The following is a 21,909-nucleotide window of genomic DNA, read 5'->3' as shown; positions in this document are numbered from 1 at the left end:
TGCTTTAGGATCCCACTTCCCAAAGCCCAGGCCCTTCTCTCTCCTCTGCTGTTGAGACTCCCAGGAGAGACAGATCTTTTCTTCTTCTGGCTACATCCTGAGCTGATGCTCATTCCTGGAGAGCTCTTGCTTATCAGTCTGCCTGGGTCTCCACTGCACGTCATCTTACCTGGCTCTGGTTTAGGGCTGGGCTTCTCTTCCGTATTCTTCTTCTCCTCCTCTTCCTTCTCCTCGTGCTTTGGCTGAGGATTTGCTGGAGGGGTCCAGATTTTGGAAGGTGGCCTGACTTTCTTCACTAGGATCTTTTGCTCTCCTACATTGGAAGAGGGACCTGAGCTAGTTAAACTTAGCCAAAAATTATCATTAATGGTACAGTTTCCACTCTTGCATCAGTCAGCATAAGCTGGTGCTTTCTAGAGGCAAAGGAGAGCATGGCAGTCAGAAGCCCAAAGATTTCTAGAAAGTTGGCAACACAACACCCCATGATCTTAACTGTAGCCAGCTGAGCAGGCACATACACTGTGTGCTACACAGAGTACCAGAACTCCTCAAGGGATTAGTTGGGTTCCATATAGAGAGACAAGAACCCAGCTGTTACGCCAAGGAAGCTGCAGAACAAGGTGTTACAAATCAAACTCCCAAAGTGGTCAATACTCACCCATCTTCTGAAAATATGCTCGCTTCTGCTGGAAAGTTTCACGAGGATTGTCATCATCTTCACTGTCAGAGAACTGGTCTTCTGCGTAGTCATCAACCTGCAGACAGTTCACAATATGGTCAGTTAGTACTAGCCAGCAAATACCTCTGTTGTGCCTTTGAATTCAGAGATGATCTTCTGTGGGTGGGTTTGGACTCTGATCCAGAACTTCTCCCAGTCTCAGAGTGTTCTAAGAGATCAGTCTCTGACCAAAGGAATCATCAACCCAGTCCAGAGAAAGAGGAGTATGATATAGCTCCAAGACAGATTGCTGAGACACAAAGAATTCAGAGCCATGAAGTTTCCTATACACCATGAAATTCAGATCAGCTGGGAATAAATTGGCAACACCGCAGCCAAACCACAGACCTTAATGTCACCATTTTTGACCCTGTGTCTTAAAGACTGAGCAAGTGAAGCTTGAAAGGCCTGTGTCATAAATAAATACAGCTCTCAGCCCTCCTCTCTGTCAAGCCATTGCCGGACTTGAAGGGAAGTACAACAAATGCAAAGCATGACATTCAAACCCAATTCACAACCACTGTTTGTTTCTCATACCACTTCTGCCTGAGCTGGTGGTTCTGGAGCCTTTGGTGGTGGTGGTGGTGGTGGTGGTGGTGGTGTAGCACTCTGGATGCTGGGGGATGACTTGGGTTTGGGGAGAGTGGCTGGGGCCTGGGCTCGTGGTGGACTTGAGGCTCTTGGCCTCGAGCTCTCATGAGACTGTTGCCGCCGCTGCTGTTGCTGCTGCTGTTGCTGCTGCTGTTGCTGAGAAAGGGTCATGGCTTGAAGGGTCATCTGCTGGGCCTGGAAGAAGGAATTATTCACTCACCCTATGGTGCCTTGGTGTCCCCATGTACGCAATCAGGCAAAAAGGGTTATTTCCAGGTTTGCAGTCTTATTTAACCCTGAATTATATACCTAACCCCAGCACATAAGCTCAGAGCATTACAGAGCAGGCCTAAGGCAGAAGGGGAGCATGGTAAGCTCCTCACAGCACATACCCCCGTGCATTCTCCTTCCCCCGTTCTGGGGCCTCTCCAACCAGTCCCTTCTACTCACCATGAGCATGGCTTGTTGGTTGATAAAGGCTTGCTGTTGTGCTGCTAACTGATTGGGATCTACAGCTGGCATCACAGGCTGGGGCATAACCATGGCTGCAGAAGACACATACAACACCCTCAGGCAATCATTCCCCACGCTGCCTGAGCAGCAGCCCAGAGCTGAGAGCTCACTGTGCATTCAGCCTGATATTCCGATGCTCAGGCTCCGTTAGGATGCCCACCCTTTCATCCCCTTTCCCTGTACAGTTACTGAAGCTCTGAGTTATTACCTGGCATAGGTGCAATCCCACCTGCCCCTGGCATCATGGGCATGGCAGCTGGCATCCCCATCATCGAAGGCATGGGCTGGTAAGCTGGTGTTTGCATCATTCCGGGGAAGCCTAGAGGCAAAAGGCCACACGTACAGGACTTTCAGGGAATCATAGATCAGGAAGCCCTGATCAGTCCCACAGAACACGTCACGTAGGCTGCGTACTTCTGGTTCTCTTGGCATGCACCAACCACAGGGACATGCAAATGCTTTCTCTCTTTATACACAGCAGGATACACCACAAAAGTCAGGTGGACAGAGGAAACCAAAGAGAAATGTGTGGCCTGCTAGACTTAGGAGGATGCAGACCCTGCTACTGCAGTCTTGCTTAGGACACCACTTTCTTCCTGACTACATTATGCCTGTGTATGATTACAGAGAAGGGTTTCTCTTGAAGGATGGGCAAAAATCTCTGGGACTGCCAAATCCATGTGGGTCTCTTTGCAGCAAGTAGCTGCCAAGTATGCAGAGCTCCTGAAACCATCCCAAAGCCTCAGCTATCAATGAGATAGTGTCTCTTTAAAGGGGGCTTATCAGAGAGTCAAACATTTGCCTGTTTCAGAGCCCTGACAAGGACTTTCACTGAGACAGTTTCACAAAGTTGAATGTATTTAATAAGGTGACAGACATGGCAGATTTGGAATTGCCACTGACAAACACACTTACTGCAATAGCACTAATATACAATAACAGCGCTAATAAAACGCTATCCCAAGTATTCCTCGCCAAAGGGTGAAGAGCTCACAAAGAAAGCATCCCTGTATTGGTGGAGAAGGAGCACAGCCCACTAACTGCCTCCTTCCAGGTTTCCAACTCCTTCTTACCCTCCTCTCCACCCTCTGCTCCTCTGCTCTTTTTTCCTCTTTTTTTTTTATTTTTCTCTAACACTAACTTTTAATACTAACTCCTAATACTCTTTTATATGCTGACCTTATCTGTTCCTCCCCGGGGTGACGTTTTGCATGATTTTGGTGAAGAGTCAAGTACTACAATCCAGGTTGGTGCTTATCAGTGACACTAACAAGTCTGACTGTTCGCCACAGATAGCCTGGGATCCCCACCCTGCTGAGAATAGCCAAGTCTTGGGCTCCATACAGATAAAGAAAAGTAAGGAAACCAAACACACAAACCAGAACCTCTACAGAGTTCAGACTTACTAACCCATGGAATAGCTAGAGATGATGGGAAATTCTGAAAAGAAGCAATTAAAAAAAATCAAAATGAAAAGCCTTCCTTTGAAAAAGGCAGCAACTATTTTGGGAAAGCACAAGGTGAATAGAAAGTGAATACACAACTTATGAGTGCTGTACGCTAGGGAGGAGATGGCCTGGGTCAGAAGCAAGCTATCTACTGCCTTGACCCCTAGACCAACTTGGGGGAGAAATTAAAAGCAGAACAAAGGTGATAACTTTACCTAGCACCTTCCCCAAAGCATCTGTCTCCCAGCACCTGGGAACAAGTGCAACTTCTGATGACTTAGGCTAAAGTCAAATGCTCTTTGTGAATCAGCTGAGCCCAGAAAGCAATTAGCATTTGAGGGGCTCCTTGGCTTTTGCTCATTGAAGCTTATGAACCACTGCAGTTGTTTTCAGCTGTCTACATCCCCTTACAGACCTGTAGAAGGAAACATTCCTCTCTGTGTGGGTCCAATCTTCCCACCTCCCTTCATGCGTCCAGTCAGACTCTCCCTGTTCTCCAAATCCTGCGTCAAGAAAAAACAGCTTTATCTGAGCTCAGGCAGATGGACTTCACAGTGGGATAGCCATCCAAAGGCATATCTGAGCAAAAGCAGAGTGAATAGACAGGGGCACGCTTGAAGGAGTCACAGGGAGAGAAGAGCTGCAAAGAAGAAGTCAGGGGGAACAGGGGGGACTTACTGGAACTCTGGGGCCTTGATGCAGTACAGTGCTGAAGAGATCATCCACATAGTGATCCAAGCCTACGGGTTCCCCCCGGCCATCTCTGAATCTTGAATCTGCAAGTGGAGTGGAGTCAGGTTATAAGGCAGGTAAGGAACATTCCCATCTCCAGACCCTATTAGACAGTCATATTTTGGAGCGGAGCCCTCCTTTGTTCTACATCAAGACGAGTCTCCCCTCTGCTCTGATTTCCTGGCTGGGGCACATCTTATCAGTGCTGTTCACAGTCCCGAGCAAGAGCTCACCTCGATGGGCATTGCTGAACTCTGGAGGCAGGCTTGGTGGTGGAAAGGTAGGGGCCTGGATACCTGGAGCAGGGGGAATCCTGTTGAAGGGAAAAGATAAGATAAGGAAAGCACAGCATGATGAGAGAGAGATAGGACACTGGATGACAGGGACAGACGCTTTGGGGCAGGAGGACAAGGTGACTCACGGATCCATGGCAGAGTTCAGGAAGAAGTTTCTGTCCCTTTCAGGTGTGATCGGGTATCCACCTGAAGACTGAGAGGGGCTGCTGGGGTTGCTGACATCTTCCATCTCTCCAATGAGGTCCAGCACAAAGTCACAGCCCAGCAAGTCCTGCCACATGTTGCCAGTAAACATGGAGACAGACCAGCCTCGAGACTTCTTATCACAGCCCCTGGTAACAGGGAAAAGAAAGAGAAAAAAAAGATGTCAGGATACACAGGAGGAAAGAGAAGAAGGAAAACACTGCATTCAGTTTTGTCCTGCCTTGTCTGTCCTGGCATCTTAAGTCCTTAAGCTTTAGGGTGTGAATCAATGATTAAGTGCCCAGGGTCAGGAAAATATATGAATCAGTATTTGTCTTTTTTTTTTCTTTTAATCTTTTCTCTGAAGCTGCTCTGACAGATCACACCACTGATTTGTGTGTACCTAAAGAGGCCCACAGTTCATGTACACAGATGGAAGGGGATAGGGAAAGACCATGAGCTGGAGTGGGTAAGGAGTGGCTATTCCACATCTGACTATATAAAATTCCAGGCTGCAGCCCCAATTGATCTTAACCCGAAAACCAGCGATAGCCTCTTGCACATCCCCAGATCTCTTATCCTCTGGCAGTACCTTGCACTTAGGAGACAGCCTGCAAACTGCTCTCCGGTCATCCAGGACTCCACCTCAGCTGAGAACTTCTCCTCTAGCACATAAAACAAAGAATCAGTACACACAGCCTCCCAGCAAGACCCAAAACACCACCAAAGCTCTGCCGGGCACAGGCAGAGCCCAGCTGGAAAGCCCAGCTGGATGGCACATCTCAAAGCACTTTCAGGCTGACAGCTGAAAGTCCTTGCAGTGTCCTGGTTCATTTGGGCCACCACCCCACTGACCAAGGTGCCAGAGCACCCATGATCTGCATCTGATTCACACAGGTTCTATGCACTCATGGGGCAGCATAAGCCAATATTTGAGAAGGAAGAAAGGTTCAGAAAGTCACTGTGACAAAGGCACTACCATGGTTTGCATGGGCTATGCAGTAATGGGTAACAGGAAAACTAAACCCAAAGAGATGCAGAACCAGGACAGCCCTCTGTTGAAATGGGCCCAAACCCAGAAGAATCTTATCCTTCAGCCTGAGTAGCAGGTCTGAGCTCATCAGAATCAGACTTTGGAGTTTGGGCTCTGGATTCAGATGCTTCTATCCCCCTCTGTTGCACCAGCCAGAAGCAGTCAGTCTGATCACTCTCCACTAAGCTGCGGCAAGCATCTTCTGAATGCTGATTTTTGCACTGGAAAAGTCCTTAGGGACTAGAAGCACAAGTTACCATTAAAGGTATGAACATCCAGCACCATTTTCCCTTTCCTCTGGTTCGCAGTCCACTCCAGCTGAGTGGGAGGGTAGGCTCGGGAGAATGCAGAGTCTGTGTGCTGTGCTGCTGTCAAGATCTTACGCTGGCAAACAGCATTGAAGCCATCCATGCCATGATCTGACACAAATCTAGGAAAAGAAAACTGCCTTTAGCATGTTGCTCATTTTTCTTAATCTTAATGAAAGTGTAGCTAGCTCTTTCTCCTCCTTACTTCAGCAACGGCTTCTCCAGTGCTGGTGAAGGGGCAAAGGAGCTCAGTAAAGTCGCCATCAGGACCCAGGCTCGCTGGCTGTGCTCCACATCCGGGTTCTTCCATGTCTGGGTGACCACTTGACTAAAGATTTCATTGCGCAGAGCCACGTTATCCAAACCTTTCCTAGCAATGTAGTTGCCCAGAACTACTTCCTGCCAGCCGTCAAGATTCTGGTCACCAATGAACCGTAAAATCTAGAAGCATTCAGGGAGAAAGAGAGCGCTTTAACTGCAACCTTCTGGCCTGAATTGTGTTGCGAAGTCACAACCTGAACTGTAAACACCAGGGTGCTTGTGAGCCTAAGAGCTCTCAGATCTGCACATTTTCTCACACTTTGTGCACCACCTAAGCTCTGAGGAATTTGGGAGGCAGTGCTCATAGGGACAGAACCCTGACTAAAAGTCTTCTTCAGTTTGTTCTTTACATTGGTCTTCTGACTCAGAATTTGTTCTTGGGCAAAATATTTCTCCTTCTTTGAGCACCAGAGCTCAAACTTGCTAGCAACTTATTACAGGCTATTTGTTGTAGTATCTGAGACCACAGCTGCCGAGATGTAAAAATATGTAAAATAAATTGATGCTCAGCTGATAGTCATGAAAAGCTCAGGCAGCTAGACATGAGGAAACACTAACTGCTGAATGTTAAGCAGACTTTGGTGTGGTTAACAGTAAAACAAGTAGTATGAGATGTATTACGCTCAACCACATTACACTTAAGCAATGATTCAGCTTCTTAGCTATGCATATCACCATTTTACATGCTTTTTTTTTCTTTCATCCTCTACAGTGTAGTATGTCGCTAGATTTTTTTTTTTTTTTTTTTCTAAAGTTTGCTATGGACAGCTTTGGAGAGGATATTTTTTCCCTCAGAGAACGCCTTAAAATGGTTAGTGGTAGTATGCATGACAGACACTCAACTGAGAAAACCAGGAGATGGAGATTGTTTAGTTCTCATGGAATTCTTTGTAGTAAATCCCTATGTATTACAGTTTTTGCCAAAGAAATAACTATTTTTTTTGCTTAGCAATTGAGAGAAAAAATCATGTGATCTTGAGGAAAAATAATAATCATCTGCTCAAACACAACCTATCCACAAGATATTGAAGCTTATATTCTTCTTCAACTGAGATCATTAGGACAAAACAAGGCACTGGTTTTAGGTATTACATTTCCTAATGGGCTTATTTTAATAACATGCAATTCTCAGAAAGGTTAATACATTTGCTTAGAAATCATCTGCAGTTTCATTCTGTTTTCTTAGACTAAACATCACACCTTTAAGAAATGTGTTTTGCATCCACAGGGAAGAGGTGGTAACACTATCCTCCTTATGCAAACACTACAGAATTAAGGTGTGGTTCCAGGTGTAGTTTTCTTGATGACAAAGTCCCTGCCTTGTTCCAGACTTTATACAATAATTCACTGTCCCCCTATCGCATACTAACTTAACTGTATGTCTGAGATACCACCTCATGTGACGTCTGTCAGGCTGTTCCAATACTTTGAAGGAGCAGCAATTTACTCTGCTCTCTTCACACACCACGTATTGTAAGCATCTTGTTGCAGAAAGGCAGCAAAGAATTGTCTTATGCACACCTGTTCTTCTAGGCCCTGGTCAAGGAAGACATCTCTTACCAGTTTGTTGATCTCAAGTGCACTCTCCTGGTATTCAGCTTCCAAACGGGTTAAGGGGTAATGCAGGGGATGGCCAGGGGCAGGGAAGTCTGTATTCTAAAAAGAAAAAGGATAGAAACATGCAGTTTGTGGCTGGTATCACTAGAATAGCACGTTTCCCCAGGAGGGAAGCAATGAAGAGAAATAAAGAGAGTTCCCACCTGGAAGTGTGACTTAATGAAGGAGGAGAAAGGGTAGCTGTTAATGGAGGATGGGAGGGAGAGGTCATCTTTGGTCTTGACTTCTGGAGGTAATGCCTCAGTTATCTGGTTGGCCTGTGCTCTATATTGACCTGCAAGAGAAAGAGGTCTTAGAATCACAGAACAACTTCAGTTGGAAGGGACCTTAAAGATCATCTAGTTACAACCCCCATGGCAGGGATGCCACCCACTAGATCAAGTTGCCCAGGGCCTCATCCAACCTGGCCTTGTGTTATAGCAGTCAGAAAGGCAGCCAGAATACATCTGGCGTGCAATGCACAGTCTGCTCCAATTCACAAGACTCTTCTGCTTGATTATACCTTTTATTGGATTACACAGGTGGCCAAGATATAGCTGTCATTTTGTTAGATGCTATACCAACATAACAAGGAGGTAAATCTTACCTCATCCCATCTGCAAATTAAACATACACATTGTACAAAGAGTTACAGAGGAAACAGAAACGAATATAACATTGTTCAAGATGAGGTAAACAGCTTGGGAAGTTATTAGTGATATTTGGAAGGAAAAAAGAAAGCAAAACAACCTTTCTATCCCAAGCAAAGCATTCCCTTTAAGTTGTTACATTGTTTAAACCCATTTCTAATTTAAACCCATTCTAATTTTTAAAAAACTGGACTTCTGAAGAAGTGATTTTCAATTAAAAAAATACATGTTTCTTTGAAAGTGCCAAAATTCTAGTTTTGACTTCTTAACCTTTAATTTCTTTAAGGATTTTGAAGAAGAAGACAGATGGGTTTGAGATCTCACACCCCAGATATCCAGCTCTGCAAGAAACCTGGGTTCATTAAACATTTTTGCTGTCACGCAGCTTTGATCAAAAAGTTTTGTAACATCATTGTCATTAGTTACATCAGCAAAGTTCATCGACAGAGCTGAAAAGATAACAAAGATACTGAATTTTAATCTGGTATGTTGCCCACTGGCCCAAGTCACTTTTCCACTCTGCCATCTTGGGAAAAAACACACGCAATACCTTTTGTCTTTATCATATTTACACTGCAATGATAATAAATCAAATACAACCCAGGTGACAGACAGCAGGTAGAAAATGCACATACATAAAACACTGCTGGGAAACAAGGAAATAAACAATGAAATAAAACAGTGCAGGAAAAGAGAGGATTTCTCACCTTCAGCTACCTGTAGCAGAGCAGCAAGCTCTGCAGGGATCTCCAGAAGTCCAACATCCTGTGGGGAGAGTGAGCAAGTCAACCACTGGGGTAGCAGAAGTGAAACGCCATAAACCCTGAGCTATTCTGCTCAAACTGGGTGAAGCTGCCTCTGAACAGGTGGTTGGAACAAGGATTGACCTCCTGAACAGGAACAGTCATTTCAGCATATACAATCTTCAGAAACATTACAAAATAAGGGAGTAGCATATTAACACAGGTACATGGCATGGGTCAGCACAGGAGGGAAAGGTGAGTAATTCCTGACAAAAGTCACTGCCACAGGGGGCAGAGACAGGAAATTTGGCTTTCTTTGACTCATTTCTCATTACTAACAAGTTTGTCATATTGCACAGAAGAGATTGTGTTTTAAGGGTAAGGAACCATTTCCACCTGCTCCTTTCTCCTTTTTTTTTTTTAACTATTATTTTTCAGTATCCAAGAGCTCTACAGCACAAATAAGAAGATAGCTGATCTTGATCTCTGATGCACATTGCTATTTTGGAGATTTCTAAGGACGTTCAGATCTGTACTGGGATAATTCAGATGAGTATCTTAGAGAATAAAGCGTGTTTTGTTGTTCTTGTTTAACATCTGCATAGTAAAGCCTCTACTCACCAGCATACTATTCTGCCATCTCTCTTCACATAACCCCTCAGCAAAGACAGAGTCACAGCTTTTCTATCTGTTTGATTTTGCTCCTGATAAGACGCTTGACTTAAAAACTAGCTTTTCAGTGGTGTGTTCAGGTAGCAGGCTGAGAAATCTCATACTCCTGGATCCTCATCTGAGGAAGCAGATGATATTTTAAGAGTACCCAGTGCTATATACTCCTGTTGTTGTTGCTAACAATTCCATGCCAAACCGTGGCTGATGTTGACACGAGTTTCCTTGCTATGCTCATCATAGTGAATGTATGTTCAGTCTAAACATGCAAATAATGACATCGGTTAGCAGTGTTCCTTTATAGCAATTGATACAGGTTAAACACCCTGTACACTACGCAGTTACATTGCTATAAAGCATTTAGTAACTACCTTCCTCTAGAACATCTTCCATAAATACATTTGTGCAGAACTGCCTCATTCCTACCCATCACAACAGAACAGGATTACCAAAAATTCTCTTCCTCACAGCTCCAAAGATTCAATCCAATGCTGCAAACAAATACAGTACTCTGCCTCACGACCTTAGAGATGCTTGATTATGGCCAGAAATTGGAAAATGCTGACCTAATGAGATAGTTACACAGTTAAAGGCTCTTTATAGCAGGCTTAACTGTATCCCTGCTGCAAGGTTTCCAGCATATGCGTAGGCTTCACATACTCTCCAGATGTTTTACTGCTCCCAAGCAAACCTTTCAGAGCAGCTGTCTGCATTATCAAGCCAGTCTAGAACCAAAAGCACTAATAAAAATCACTGCATCAATTTCAAACTGAATCCCAACCCAGGGGCAACCCTAATGTGGTATTGTCTCAAACACAACAGTAAGAGAATACCAAAAAGGGTGGAAGCAAACAAGGAAGCCTGAAGTGAAACTCCTGGATTCCCAAGAGACCTTGGTATTAATAAATAATAGAAAAGAAAATCCCAAACTGGGACCAGGCTTTGAGGAAAAGTCTTAAAATGCCTGGTGGAAAATGTAGCACCAGATATCAAGCATGTTCTTGTTCTTGACCTGATTTCAACAGCATCAAGTTTCTGTCACCTCCAGCCTACGTGTTCCTGCAAACTGCTGAGCTCTCCCAGCTCCCTGAACTGAGTTGAAGTGAAATGGGCCTTACTGTAAATACAAGCATGATCTGAGAACAGAATTAAATCATAATTTATTAGCCCACTCACTTCCCTTCCTTAGTGATTTGTGAGATTAGAAAAACACCAAGGGCCTCAGTCTGGCACATCAGAAAGAAAGGTTCCTAGAGGATGCTAAATCATTCGGATGTCCCAGTTCTGCACATTTTTATGCAGAATCTACAACCCTCAAGAATATTTCCAGAGCTTAGTCCAAGAATATTTCCAGAGCTTGTTCCACCATGATATATGTACTCTAAGGTACTCTGGGCTGAGGAAGCATAGAGGAGGGGGAATACCCTGAGAGGCTGGCTTGTTTTATCTCAAACTCCCACAAACTGTTTGACAACTTACCATTCCTTGGCTGAGACCGTTCTCCCTGCCACCACTGGCCAGGGATCTCCTCCTCTGCTTTCCTTCCTCTAACTCTTGCTGCTAGAATATGGAAGGGGGAGAAAAGAAGACATATATGAAATCACTTCCAGCTACTTCTGGGGGCAGACTCTGCAGTTGGACAAGAGCTGGTGTCTTGCTCCAGCAGACAAAATGACAGAAAGGCTGCAGAGCCTTCCTTGGATTCAATATGGTATATGAAAAGGGGATGCCAGGGCAAAGCCTATAGCTTTGCTTTAGCACCACTTGCTCTACACAGAACAATCCAACAGCAGGAGCTTTCACCACCGGCCCAGCATCCCCCCCACACCTTTCCTCCCCTGTCTGGCATTTGATGTATCGGAGGACAAAAGACACACAAGCTGTCGGAAACATTCGCCTGTCTCCTCCAGCATTAAAGATTACAGTAATGCAGCCTGAAAATGGACAGAGGAAGCTGTCTGTGGAGAGGGACCCCTTTAGAGGGGCGGGAAGGGTACCAAGAGTCAAACTCTCTTGCAGCTCTGCACTTTCCCATCTTATACTATTGCCCCCCAGACTCGACACTCACCTGCTTCCTACCCCAAGGTGAAAAAGGAAGGTCCCAGTCTCTCCCTCTCTCTCTCTTGCTTGCCTGTTGCAGAATAATGTTGGGAGGGACTAGACGGGAGGTTATGAGGGCTGGGCTGCCAAAGACAGTAGGCATGCTAAAGTACAAAGGGCAGGGCTGGGGGAGAAGGAGGAACTTTGCAGCAGGTGAACTTTGAGACCTTTTATTGTTGTTAACACATGTACAGATACCTCATCAAGCAAACACTGGAGGAACAGAAACAGATTCAAAGTAACTGTGCTGTTGTGGTTACTGATGGAAAGAAAAGCTGGATCCTGTCCAGGTAAGAAAGGGCAGGAAAAGGAACACGCACTGTTCCGGGCATGGCATGGCAGAAGGCACCTCTGCAGTCTTCCAGCAACACTGGCCTTAACCTTCCACCCCATGCTTTGCTGAGCATGGCACCAGCTCCACTGGGCCCCTCCTTGCCTGCCTTGGGAAGCTGCCAGCTACACAGATGTTAATCACTATCCTAAATAAGATTGGCCTGATTGCTTGGTTTTATTTTATTTTATTATTTTATTTTTAGCAGCTTGTGCAAAATGCATTCAACACACTGGACTCTTATCAAGGCTCTCTTCTGTACACAATTTTCCATGTTCTTAAATCACTGCCATCTTAATCTCATCCCTACTATGGGCCCAGCTGATTTCCAAAAGGTCAAGGACTTCTACACGAGGTAGCTTTAAGAGGCAGACTGAAGAAATACTGCATTTTAGTCACCACCCAGGGAAACACCAGAACTGAGCTGGCCAACCAAAAAAGAGAATGACTCCTTACAGTTTGAGTTGAACAGCAACTCTGGAGGCCACAGATGGAATAAACTCATGTCCTGTGTGTGGCAGCCTAGAGAAGCTCACATGCACAGGCATACAGACCTGCTGCATTTATACTACCCTTGCCAATTCTGAACCTCATCTAGGGAACAAAGCTCCAGTCCCTGTGGACTTTATTCTTTTGACTATATTCATCTCAGCCAGAGAGTGAAAGACAGCTTTACCAATTCATTGCATCATTTCCTATAAACTGTCTCTAAAGCCAGCCATGCCCTGGCCTCACCCAAAAACTAGCTCTCTGCCTAGGGCAGAAATAGCTCCTGCAGGATACCCGGTCCTGAGAAGTGTTGTTACCTGGCAGTGCTTCCTCCTTTGAATGAAATGTCTAAAGATTAAAACCATGGTATTAAACTGCACCAAAGTCTTCTTCAGCCTCCTGTACCGCTTCCTAGAGGGATTTGAAAAGAGGAAAAAATGCTAATGAAAAGGAAACCACCAAAATTTAGGCAGACTGTGGACTCAGTTCAAGGCTATGGACCAAATATAACAACCTAATCGGTCAGCCAGGATTTGATCTTAGTGTGTTAAGCCTGGTTCTCTCTGAAATGTTTTCTCTACATCCTTTGCTCTAACCATCACAGTATCAGCACTACCACAAAGCAGGCTACTATAACAGTTCTGATAACAGCTGTATTTCTACTGGAACCTCTGCTCAGCGCTGGGAAATCTCTCCTCCACCTACAGCAAAGCCTACAGCACACCTGTTCTCATCAGGAACTGCCTCTGCAGCCCTGCTGATCACCATTAAGCTCCAGCCATTCCACTAACAGTTGACCCAACAGAATTTCCCACTGCAGAGCAGGTTGGGAGCCAACATGAGGAGAGGTCTGTCCAGGCACATCCTCACCTTGCCATCCTAGGCAAGGATAAAGGGCTATACCTTGTCTCCTTGTCTCCTGACCTTGCCTGATAACCTCGGAAGTGAGCCTGGATGATTGTGACTTTCTCCTGGAGGACACGGAAGCGCCTGCGGTGGAGGAGGCATCGGAAATTCCTTTGGAGGGTAACAATGGCCCAGCTCTGCCTCTGGTTCCATCGTCTCTCCAGCAGCTGCCAGGCCTTCTCCTTCAGAAAGACCTGAGGCAAAGGGAAGAGTCTCTGACCCACAACGAAAGCAGCCAGTTTCTCTAAGAGGCAAAAGTTTTTGTTTTCCCTCCTTACAAGTAAGCCTCTACTGCCCATAAGGTTCCCTGCTAAGGAAACTGCACTCTCCTAATTGAAAAGGGCAGGAGATGTAGGCCCACATGACAAAGGTGGATGTATTTGCAGAAGATGGTTCAGGAGCAGAGAATTGGAGAGTGATGAAGATTACTAAGCAGGAAAAACAGCAGCCCAGGCCTCCACCAAGGAATGCTGGGAGGATAAAGGAGGTGGTCATACTACTAAAACATCCTGAAGCCTCCCTCCTGTTTTTTATCTGAAATGCTAAAATTTTTTCCTCCGTACTTGAGACAAGACAAAGCAAAAGGGAGGTGGAGGCATGCAATGTTCCCCTTCTTTGGGCAGGAGAGCCAAGCTGCTCAGTGTTCACTGACAGCCCATGAATAAATGGCTGGGCCAGTGGAATTAAGATGGGATTCTCTATAGGCACCACCTTTGTGACTCCAATCTGATAAAGATCTGAGGGGCTCCCCACCACACGAGACAGCACAGCCACACAGACTTCTCTCTTCTCCAAGCAGCTGTGCCCTTGCCCAGCCAGGAGACCATACCTGGAAGAAGAGACACTGATATGAGGAAAGCCAGGGCTGTAACTGGAATCCTCAGAGGAGGATAAATCACAATGTGCTGACAGCTTCATCCAGGCTTTGAGTGGCCTGGGAATCCCAAGCCAATATATCATTGTACCTGGCTAGGAAGTTCTGGAATGGAAGACGGACTGGGTATCCCTCCTTTTTAATGTGGATGGCCTCCAGTATCCCAGAATGCCGCAGCTGACAAGTGACATACTCCACATCAAAGATATTTGACAACTGAGAATGTAAGACAGATTAAAAAATGGAAAACATGAGATCAAAGAAAGAAAAAACAGAGGGCAGAGAGCTGAGAAAAGGGGCTCCTTCTACTGTCCTGCCCTTGGTTAGATCTCTCTATGGGTATGAGACACAAAACCCAACACACCCTTTGGTGTCCAGCTGACACTGGACATGCTTCTTATCCCCCAGCATATGGTCAGCTCACATGGCCACAGGGAAGAGTACAAAACAGAGAAAGGGGACAAAAAATTTAAAGCTATCAAATGAAGAAAAGGAGTCCCAACCCAGACACAAAAGGAAAGCTGCTGCACAGTACTGGATTTCAAAGAACTGAGGGACTCTGTAAGGAGCTCAGGATGCTGCCCTACCTTTTTAGGATTAGGAGTGATGCACCGAATGAAGAAGGTATGACTCCTGCAAAACAGAAGAAAGGAAGAACCTTTCATCATCCTCTCCTCTGTGCTGACTTGAGAAGAATTCACATATTTCTGGGTACAGCAATCAGCCCAGCACAGGAATGAGCACTTCTCACCTTCTCAGCTTGGCTGTGAGGTCCTGCAAAGACTCCTGGAATTTGGACACCAGTGTAGAGGCCCGAGGCTTAAGCCCTTTGCCCCTGGCCCCCAGATGCCTTTGCTGACTGTAGGTAGCTTTAGCCTTCTGGAAAATGTGAGACACCACCTGGAAAGACAAAGAAATTTACCAAAGTTCCTTCTGCTATGTGGAAAGAACAAATCTCTTCCATCTAAAACTGGGGAATTAGTCTCCCTTGCCCCCTGCAGGGCCAGGAACCACATCTGTATCTTTCTGGCAGTCTGTAAGTCTTATATAAAAAAAAAAAAAATGCATAAATTGCAGCCAAAGAAGATTTGCTCAATTCCCAAGTGTCCTTCAGTAGAACAAAATTTCTCTCACATTTCCTCTAGTTTCCCCCGACACCTGCCCAAGGTCTTTCTGCTTCTCTCATGAAAACAGAAGGGCTTGTTAGGTAACAGCAACAGAGACCTTCATCCTCAACCACTATAATACCTTGAGGCGGCTCTGGGAGAAGATATCCAGCACCTCTAGACGCAGCTGGTCACGGTTTTTATTAAGAAACTTGTGGACCTGCAGAGGTAAAGCCTGATTTAATGCACAGTTCAGACCAAGAAAACAGACCGGCAAACACCCTTCCATGCACACACCTCTCTTTGGAGAAGAGAACTGGAGAGGTGGAACAAGAAGCAAGCCCTACAGAATGACTTGCTGTTCCTAGTGCCACCAAAAGCAGAGGAGACAGTGGCTGCTGCTTTTTGGAGGGATTGTTCCTTTTCCCCTTCACATTGTCCAACAGGCTTTGACCCCCTCACTTACTTTCAGCAGCAACAGTTTTCCTTGCTTTTTCTGGACTGTAGCACAAGAAAAGTAGGCTATTGTGTAATCATGGGCACTACCTATTTTGTTTCGACCTAGAGGCTGTTTAGTTGCCTCTACTAACAAGAATTTCCTCCTTTTTTGACAGAGGGCTGCTCTAGATGGATGTGCAGTTACAAATAGAAGACTTTATCCCCAGCACTCAGAACTGCTCCATCAGGACACCCACAGCATGGCCTATTGCTCCACCTGCTCCAAGTCCCCCACTGGCTCACCCGATAGGTGACGGGGCCTGCATAGTGTTTCACGGTGAAGACCGGCAAAGGCAGCTTGGGCTTGGTGTACCAAGGGCTGTTTCCATGATGGTAATGACACTTCTGGAGGAAAGTGTGGTCAGTGGCCTGTAAAGGACATGAGTAACGTTTCCCACTACTGCAACATATTCAGTAGCTGAAAAGCCACTGTTAAATGGAAGGTAAAAGCATGCAATAATTTGTGTAAACAGTCTCTGGTCAATCTGTGCGACTGCCTTGCCAGAACCATCCTGTGAGAGGGATCACAAAAGAAGATAAGAGCTCACCTGAGTAAGTGAAGTTTGGTCATCTAGGATACACAAGATGCCATGGGGTTTTGCAGCAATGACATCTAGGCATGACTCATTGTACATCTTGGAGACAGGAATCCAAACTAACTGCTCTTGGCTGTATTCCTCCTATATGTTAAAGGCCAACCAGACAAATCCAGCCATGAAAACAAGAACAAAGTAGGGAGTTAATGGTGGGATTTGGTTTATTCTTCAGGAAGCTGGTGTTTCACTGCTGTTAGAAACTTGCTTAGAATTATCTGGTTTTGACTTATGAAACGTCTTTTAAAGCCACTAATTATTTTCCTTATTTAAGTGAGAAAAGCTGCTCTGCTAAACAAAGTGCCAAAGTGAGCTGTGAAAGGCAACAAATCTGATAACTACACTTTCACCTCCAGGTGGAAGTGGAATAGTAAATAAAATGCTACAATGAATCTACCAGAAGGAGCTTTAAAAGTACCACTGGAGTCTGGAGTCATTGATCCAGAACAACTTGCTTATAAAATCTGTAAGAGGGAGCAAGGCTCTAAGAAACTCTTTCAATTTACTACAGAATTAGTAACAGCTATTATGTCATCAGCTCTTTGGATTAGGATCCCGTGGGTACTGTTTAAGAGAGACAAGGACAGTCTCCAGCCAAGGCTGGCTCAGCTCATTCCATATGTGCTGCCCTCATCTGCAGGCGTGAGCATCACTTACCTCTTCCTGGGCAATGACAGTCTGGCTAAAAAAATGCTGGAGACGCTCATTGGCGAAATTGATGCAGAGCTGCTCTAAGCTGTTCACACCTAGATCCTGCAAAGACAAAAAGGCATTATCACTTCCAACCCACAGCCCTCCCAGAGACTCTGTCTTCTGCAAACAATGCACAGCACCAGATGGTGCTGATCTGAGCCCCTGGTTCAGGCAGCTTGTTCTGATCAATAAGTGATAATGAACCTGGGAAACTCCAATCATATCATGTCTGGTTTGCAAGCTCTCAGCCTGGAATATTGACTAGGATGAACAGCAAGAGGTAAGACAAGCTGTGAAGGAAAACAAAGAAGAGATCTACTCTTAGATGCACAGCCTCATGTGCATCATTGCTCTCAGAATCCATCAGTCCACACACAGATTTTAACAGGAATCCTAAATATAAAGCTCACATGCCTTGATGAATGCATGTCACTCTAGGCCCCTGCTCTGCATATTATTTGTTTACCCCAAGTCTGGGAAGCTCCCAGAAGCTCACTGGTGCAGGAACCAATTTGTTCTTTAGAAAGGCAGAACTAAAGCTAGTTATGTGAATTATCTACGCAGCACCTTACTGCCCAGTTCATGGAAAAGTATCAAACACGCAAGGCTGACATGGTGGGAGCACCAGAAACCATTCTCACCATTTGAGGCTAGGCTGTTAACTGCCTAGGAGAGTTAGGACTCACAAGCCAATGCTACTTGCAATCTACCCAATCCTATTTAATTTAGGATTGTACCTATGCCACATAGTCATAAGAGAAATGGGATGGGTTATTCCAGATGGCAACTGAAAGCAAGGGCCATTAATAAAAAAAAAAAAAAAAAAAAAAAAAAAAAAAAAAAGTGTTAAATGTCCTGAAGGAGCTCTTCTTTACTGCCTCAAAACAAACAAACAAACAAACAAATCTGTAATAATTTAATAAAATAATGTAATAAAAATGTACCCCCCTTACCACAGGCATCTAAGTTACATGGTACAATTACTATTTCCTTTCAGGTAGGAATCATATTTCCTCCCATCTCTGGCAGTGACTGAGGAGAATCAGCACATGTACTTGCAACCCAGAAAATACCAAAAGAATAGGAAAAGCAACCTCAAAACCATGGATGTCCACAATGCCTATGGCACAGTCCGATTCCCAGGGAGCCAACCACTCATTGATTCTCAGCAGCAGCCACTCAAAGAGCAGGTAATACAGAGTCTTGGCAATAGAGTCCCTGAGCAAGAGAGGGAAAACTAGTTAGAACAAAAACAGCACCCTTGGATGCATCTTACCAACAAACAAACAGTAGCAGAAGTCACCTGGCTTCAATGGCTCCTTCTACAGACAGAGGTGTGAAGATCCGATCATAACATGTCACCTGGACAGAAAGAAAGAGCTGAATTACTATCTCACAATTATATGGTTTTTTTTGGAAATCCACAAGGAAGTAGGCTCAGATAACAAACAGGCTTTTTCTATTTGACCTAAGAATTTACCCAGCTCTCAAAGGAAAAAAGCACATGCTGCCGTGTCTCAGGGTGGGAGTCAGCTGGCCAAGGTGTTAGGCCTGAAGTCACCTCAGGCTAGAAGAGAACTCTCCTGCATGGGAGTTCTGTCATTACAGTCTCCACCCTGCCCCAGCTGCCTTGAGGGGTTCATCCAATCTCCAGGACTGATGAAGCATGTTAGCCATTCTGCAGCATTTTATTCCCGCTGTTACTTTTCAGGTTTTGGACCATCTAAGGCCCTTCTGCTCACAGAGCACTGGCTAAGGCATGCCATGCTTCAGGATGAATGAGAAATGGCCAAAAGGTACTCACGGTGACACAGTGAGTCACAGCACTTTGCAGGAAATCTGCGGAGACACGCAACAAATTGGCCACGATCTGAATCTCGGTATCACTGGCGATAGCTGCATGCTCAAAGAATTCTTTCTAAGTAATGGAGAAGAGCAATAGATTCAGCTACGGACTGCATACTAGGACCAACTAGTATTAATATTCTTAAAAGCATCTCAGCTGCACAGATGCAGGTCACTGCTTGAGTATGATACCAGCACCTGGGTTCATTTTGGCTCCTCAAACAGCTGCTTCAGCTCTAACAACCTTTGGTTGTTCTTATCTAGGTCAGTCTGGAGCTTAATATCTAAGGAACTGAATAGTCTCCAAAGTCATCCTCGGTCATGAATAATTTCCCTGGCCCCATCACATGGGATAACAGCAATGTTCAATAAAAACAGCTCAATGCCAAGCTGACAAGGGTTACTGTACCTCATAGGAGGTAAAGCAGATATTCCCCAGCTGCAGAATGGCAGCCAGCACCGTCCAGGTGGAGGTCAGCTGATCGTCTGAGAGGCTGATTCCCTCCAGAGCTTGCACCAAGACCAGAAAGTCCTCACTGTCCTCCTTCCCCACGATGTCACACGCTCTGCCCTGAGAGAACAAGGACAGATAATTGTGGTCAGCCCCTTTTCATACAGACTGGAGCTGAGCTACCAACAGCAATCTTCAAACCAGTGGTTCAATGTTTTAAGGGCTAGAGGAATCTGAAACAAAAAGACCACAGACACTGCTAGTGGGAGGCCAGCATTCATGATAGACCAGTCTCTCCTCTCTGGAATTTGGAGAGCAAAATCTCTCTTGTCCACAGATGCCAAGTTTCAATTATGGTTCAAATATAGGCACCCCAGCTATCCCTTACCCACTCCTGGAATGTAGCTTGACAGGAGAGGGGATACCAGAATCTCCTCTGATTAAGTCACGTCAACAGTTGTTACCCCAAACACTACCAGAATCTGACGTATGAAAGCAAACGGGTTTATGTGCACACAGAGAGCAGTCCGGAGTTAGTCTCACCTCTGCATGATCTGATCTTTTTCCCTTTTCCTCTCTGTAGAAGACCAAGAGGCTCCCGTTAGCTCAAAGGGTTTAGTTTGCAATACAGATCCTTAGCCACTAGGAACAGCACCCCTCTGACTCCCTGTGAGAATACAGGAGCATCTTTCTGCAGAAGTTTCCACTTGTTTTTTTTTTCTTATGTGATAGAGAGATCTACTACCAGTCTCCAAGAAGGACTTGCCTCCATGCAGATAACTTTTCTAGCTCTTAGCATACGTCTAACAGGTATCTGTTGGGTAAGATAGATTCTTAATTGCCCTGCCTCCTTGAGTCATTAGTGGTACTTGTACTTTCCTTGCCTGAAGGAAAGATGGTATCAAGCATTCCTCAAGGAGTCCTCAGTTGTTGTGAACTCTGAGTATGGAAAGTATTCTTAATAAAAGGTAATTGTGCTCCAAGGTGATGACTTAACATAAGTCTGGTAAACAATTTTCCAATTTAAATGGATTGTCATCAGCAGTTACAACACAGCAGCTGTAAATTTTCCACCCATTCACTCAGTCAAGGAAGCAAGTGTGTTTTGTAAAAGGTAAAAAAAGAAATTCCCCTGTTCTTTTCTGTTCTTCAATAAATTGCAAATGCAAGGAAAGGCAATGAGAAAAGCATTTCTTCACCACGAGGTGGAGCCATGGGCCCACAAGACAACTCTTTTGAAAGGCTTTCTTTGGGAACAGAAGGGACATGAAAAGTGAGAAAAAGAGCGAATAAGACACCAGGATATTTCTTCTTAGGTCAGGTGAGAGAAGGAACAGAGCAGAGTTTAGCATAGTTCTGCAAGGGACACACGAGGAGACAAGCAAAGTTAGGAGATGCCTCACAAAGAGCCTTGCTAATCAAGCAGAAATGATGCCTCAGCCATTTCATTCCCTTGCTGCAGAGCATCCTCACACCACTCACCTGATTCAGGTAAAAGTAAGACTCTGCCTCTTGCAAGTACAACTCCTCTTTCTGCTCCGCAGGCAGCCCAGCCAGTAGCTCGTAAAAAACATGGTAGTTCCTCTCACCGTGGGCCTGATGGGAAACACACTTCATAGAGTTGACTCCAAGTCCAATTCCAAAACTCTACAGAATAGATGCTGCCACAAACCAAACACTCAAAAGCTGGACACTGAACTCTCTCTGAGAGGTCAGCAAGATGATGCTAGAAATTATCCAAGAACTACTGTCAAAAAGTTTCCAGGGTTTCTCACTGACACCTTGAGAGCACTCCATCTGAGAGCAGTCCCTTTCGTGCAGCTCCAATACCTGACCTTTTCCACACTCCAGACATTAAGAAAAATTAGGCGAGGAAAGATTTAACTTTCAGTAATCCCTAATAAGTGGCATACTTCAACCTGTTTGAGATACAGCAAGCTCCTATTTTATTCATATAAAATAAGTGATTACCTTTTGCTATACAGACAGAACTTATTTCTTGCTAACAGAAGAAATGGGAAGTAATTCTCATTTTTCCCATCCCTGTTATTTAACATTAAATTTCATATTAAATATGAAAAAGGGAGAGAGGAACTCATTGGTCCTCACCTGAAATACCACACGAGACTTCTCCAGCAGGTACTGGGAGATGGACGTTCCCACCACGGCCCCTCTAAGCACAAGAAGACAACAGATCCTATCGGAAGCTAGTCAGACATTTC

At 45.0% G+C, this 21,909-nt stretch overlaps 1 protein-coding gene across 4 annotated transcripts in view; it reads right to left on the bottom strand.

The window, feature by feature from the left end:
- MYO15B (myosin XVB) overlaps positions 1–21,909 on the bottom strand; it is a 47,578-nt gene that overhangs the window by 14,008 nt on the left and 11,661 nt on the right. For 2 of the 4 annotated variants that reach the window (XM_084492078.1, XM_084492080.1), the window contains 32 exons: positions 21,797–21,860; positions 21,170–21,283; positions 19,646–19,807; positions 19,196–19,309; positions 18,695–18,753; positions 18,486–18,609; positions 17,356–17,451; positions 16,654–16,785; positions 16,349–16,474; positions 15,750–15,827; positions 15,253–15,401; positions 15,089–15,134; positions 14,593–14,717; positions 14,339–14,456; positions 13,625–13,821; positions 13,039–13,132; positions 11,281–11,361; positions 9,097–9,154; positions 7,904–8,034; positions 7,704–7,799; positions 6,028–6,263; positions 5,772–5,944; positions 5,074–5,146; positions 4,424–4,630; positions 4,236–4,315; positions 3,949–4,046; positions 3,686–3,773; positions 2,031–2,141; positions 1,760–1,854; positions 1,256–1,504; positions 659–755; positions 170–313 (listed from right to left, as the gene is read on the bottom strand). In XM_084492078.1, coding sequence (XP_084348204.1) covers positions 170–313; positions 659–755; positions 1,256–1,504; positions 1,760–1,854; positions 2,031–2,141; positions 3,686–3,773; positions 3,949–4,046; positions 4,236–4,315; positions 4,424–4,630; positions 5,074–5,146; positions 5,772–5,944; positions 6,028–6,263; positions 7,704–7,799; positions 7,904–8,034; positions 9,097–9,154; positions 11,281–11,361; positions 13,039–13,132; positions 13,625–13,821; positions 14,339–14,456; positions 14,593–14,717; positions 15,089–15,134; positions 15,253–15,401; positions 15,750–15,827; positions 16,349–16,474; positions 16,654–16,785; positions 17,356–17,451; positions 18,486–18,609; positions 18,695–18,753; positions 19,196–19,309; positions 19,646–19,807; positions 21,170–21,283; positions 21,797–21,860 — 3,815 coding nt within the window. The remainder of the gene's footprint in view (positions 1–169; positions 314–658; positions 756–1,255; positions 1,505–1,759; positions 1,855–2,030; positions 2,142–3,685; positions 3,774–3,948; positions 4,047–4,235; positions 4,316–4,423; positions 4,631–5,073; positions 5,147–5,771; positions 5,945–6,027; positions 6,264–7,703; positions 7,800–7,903; positions 8,035–9,096; positions 9,155–11,280; positions 11,362–13,038; positions 13,133–13,624; positions 13,822–14,338; positions 14,457–14,592; positions 14,718–15,088; positions 15,135–15,252; positions 15,402–15,749; positions 15,828–16,348; positions 16,475–16,653; positions 16,786–17,355; positions 17,452–18,485; positions 18,610–18,694; positions 18,754–19,195; positions 19,310–19,645; positions 19,808–21,169; positions 21,284–21,796; positions 21,861–21,909) is intronic. The other 2 variants (XM_084492079.1, XM_084492081.1) reach the window with 2 other exon arrangements.

Source organism: Aythya ferina (genome assembly GCF_964211825.1).
Source record: "Aythya ferina genome assembly, chromosome: 18".
Classification (NCBI taxonomy): domain Eukaryota; kingdom Metazoa; phylum Chordata; class Aves; order Anseriformes; family Anatidae; genus Aythya; species Aythya ferina.
The sequence above is the reverse complement of the archived record's forward strand: the minus strand, read 5'-3'. Positions and strand labels throughout refer to the sequence as shown.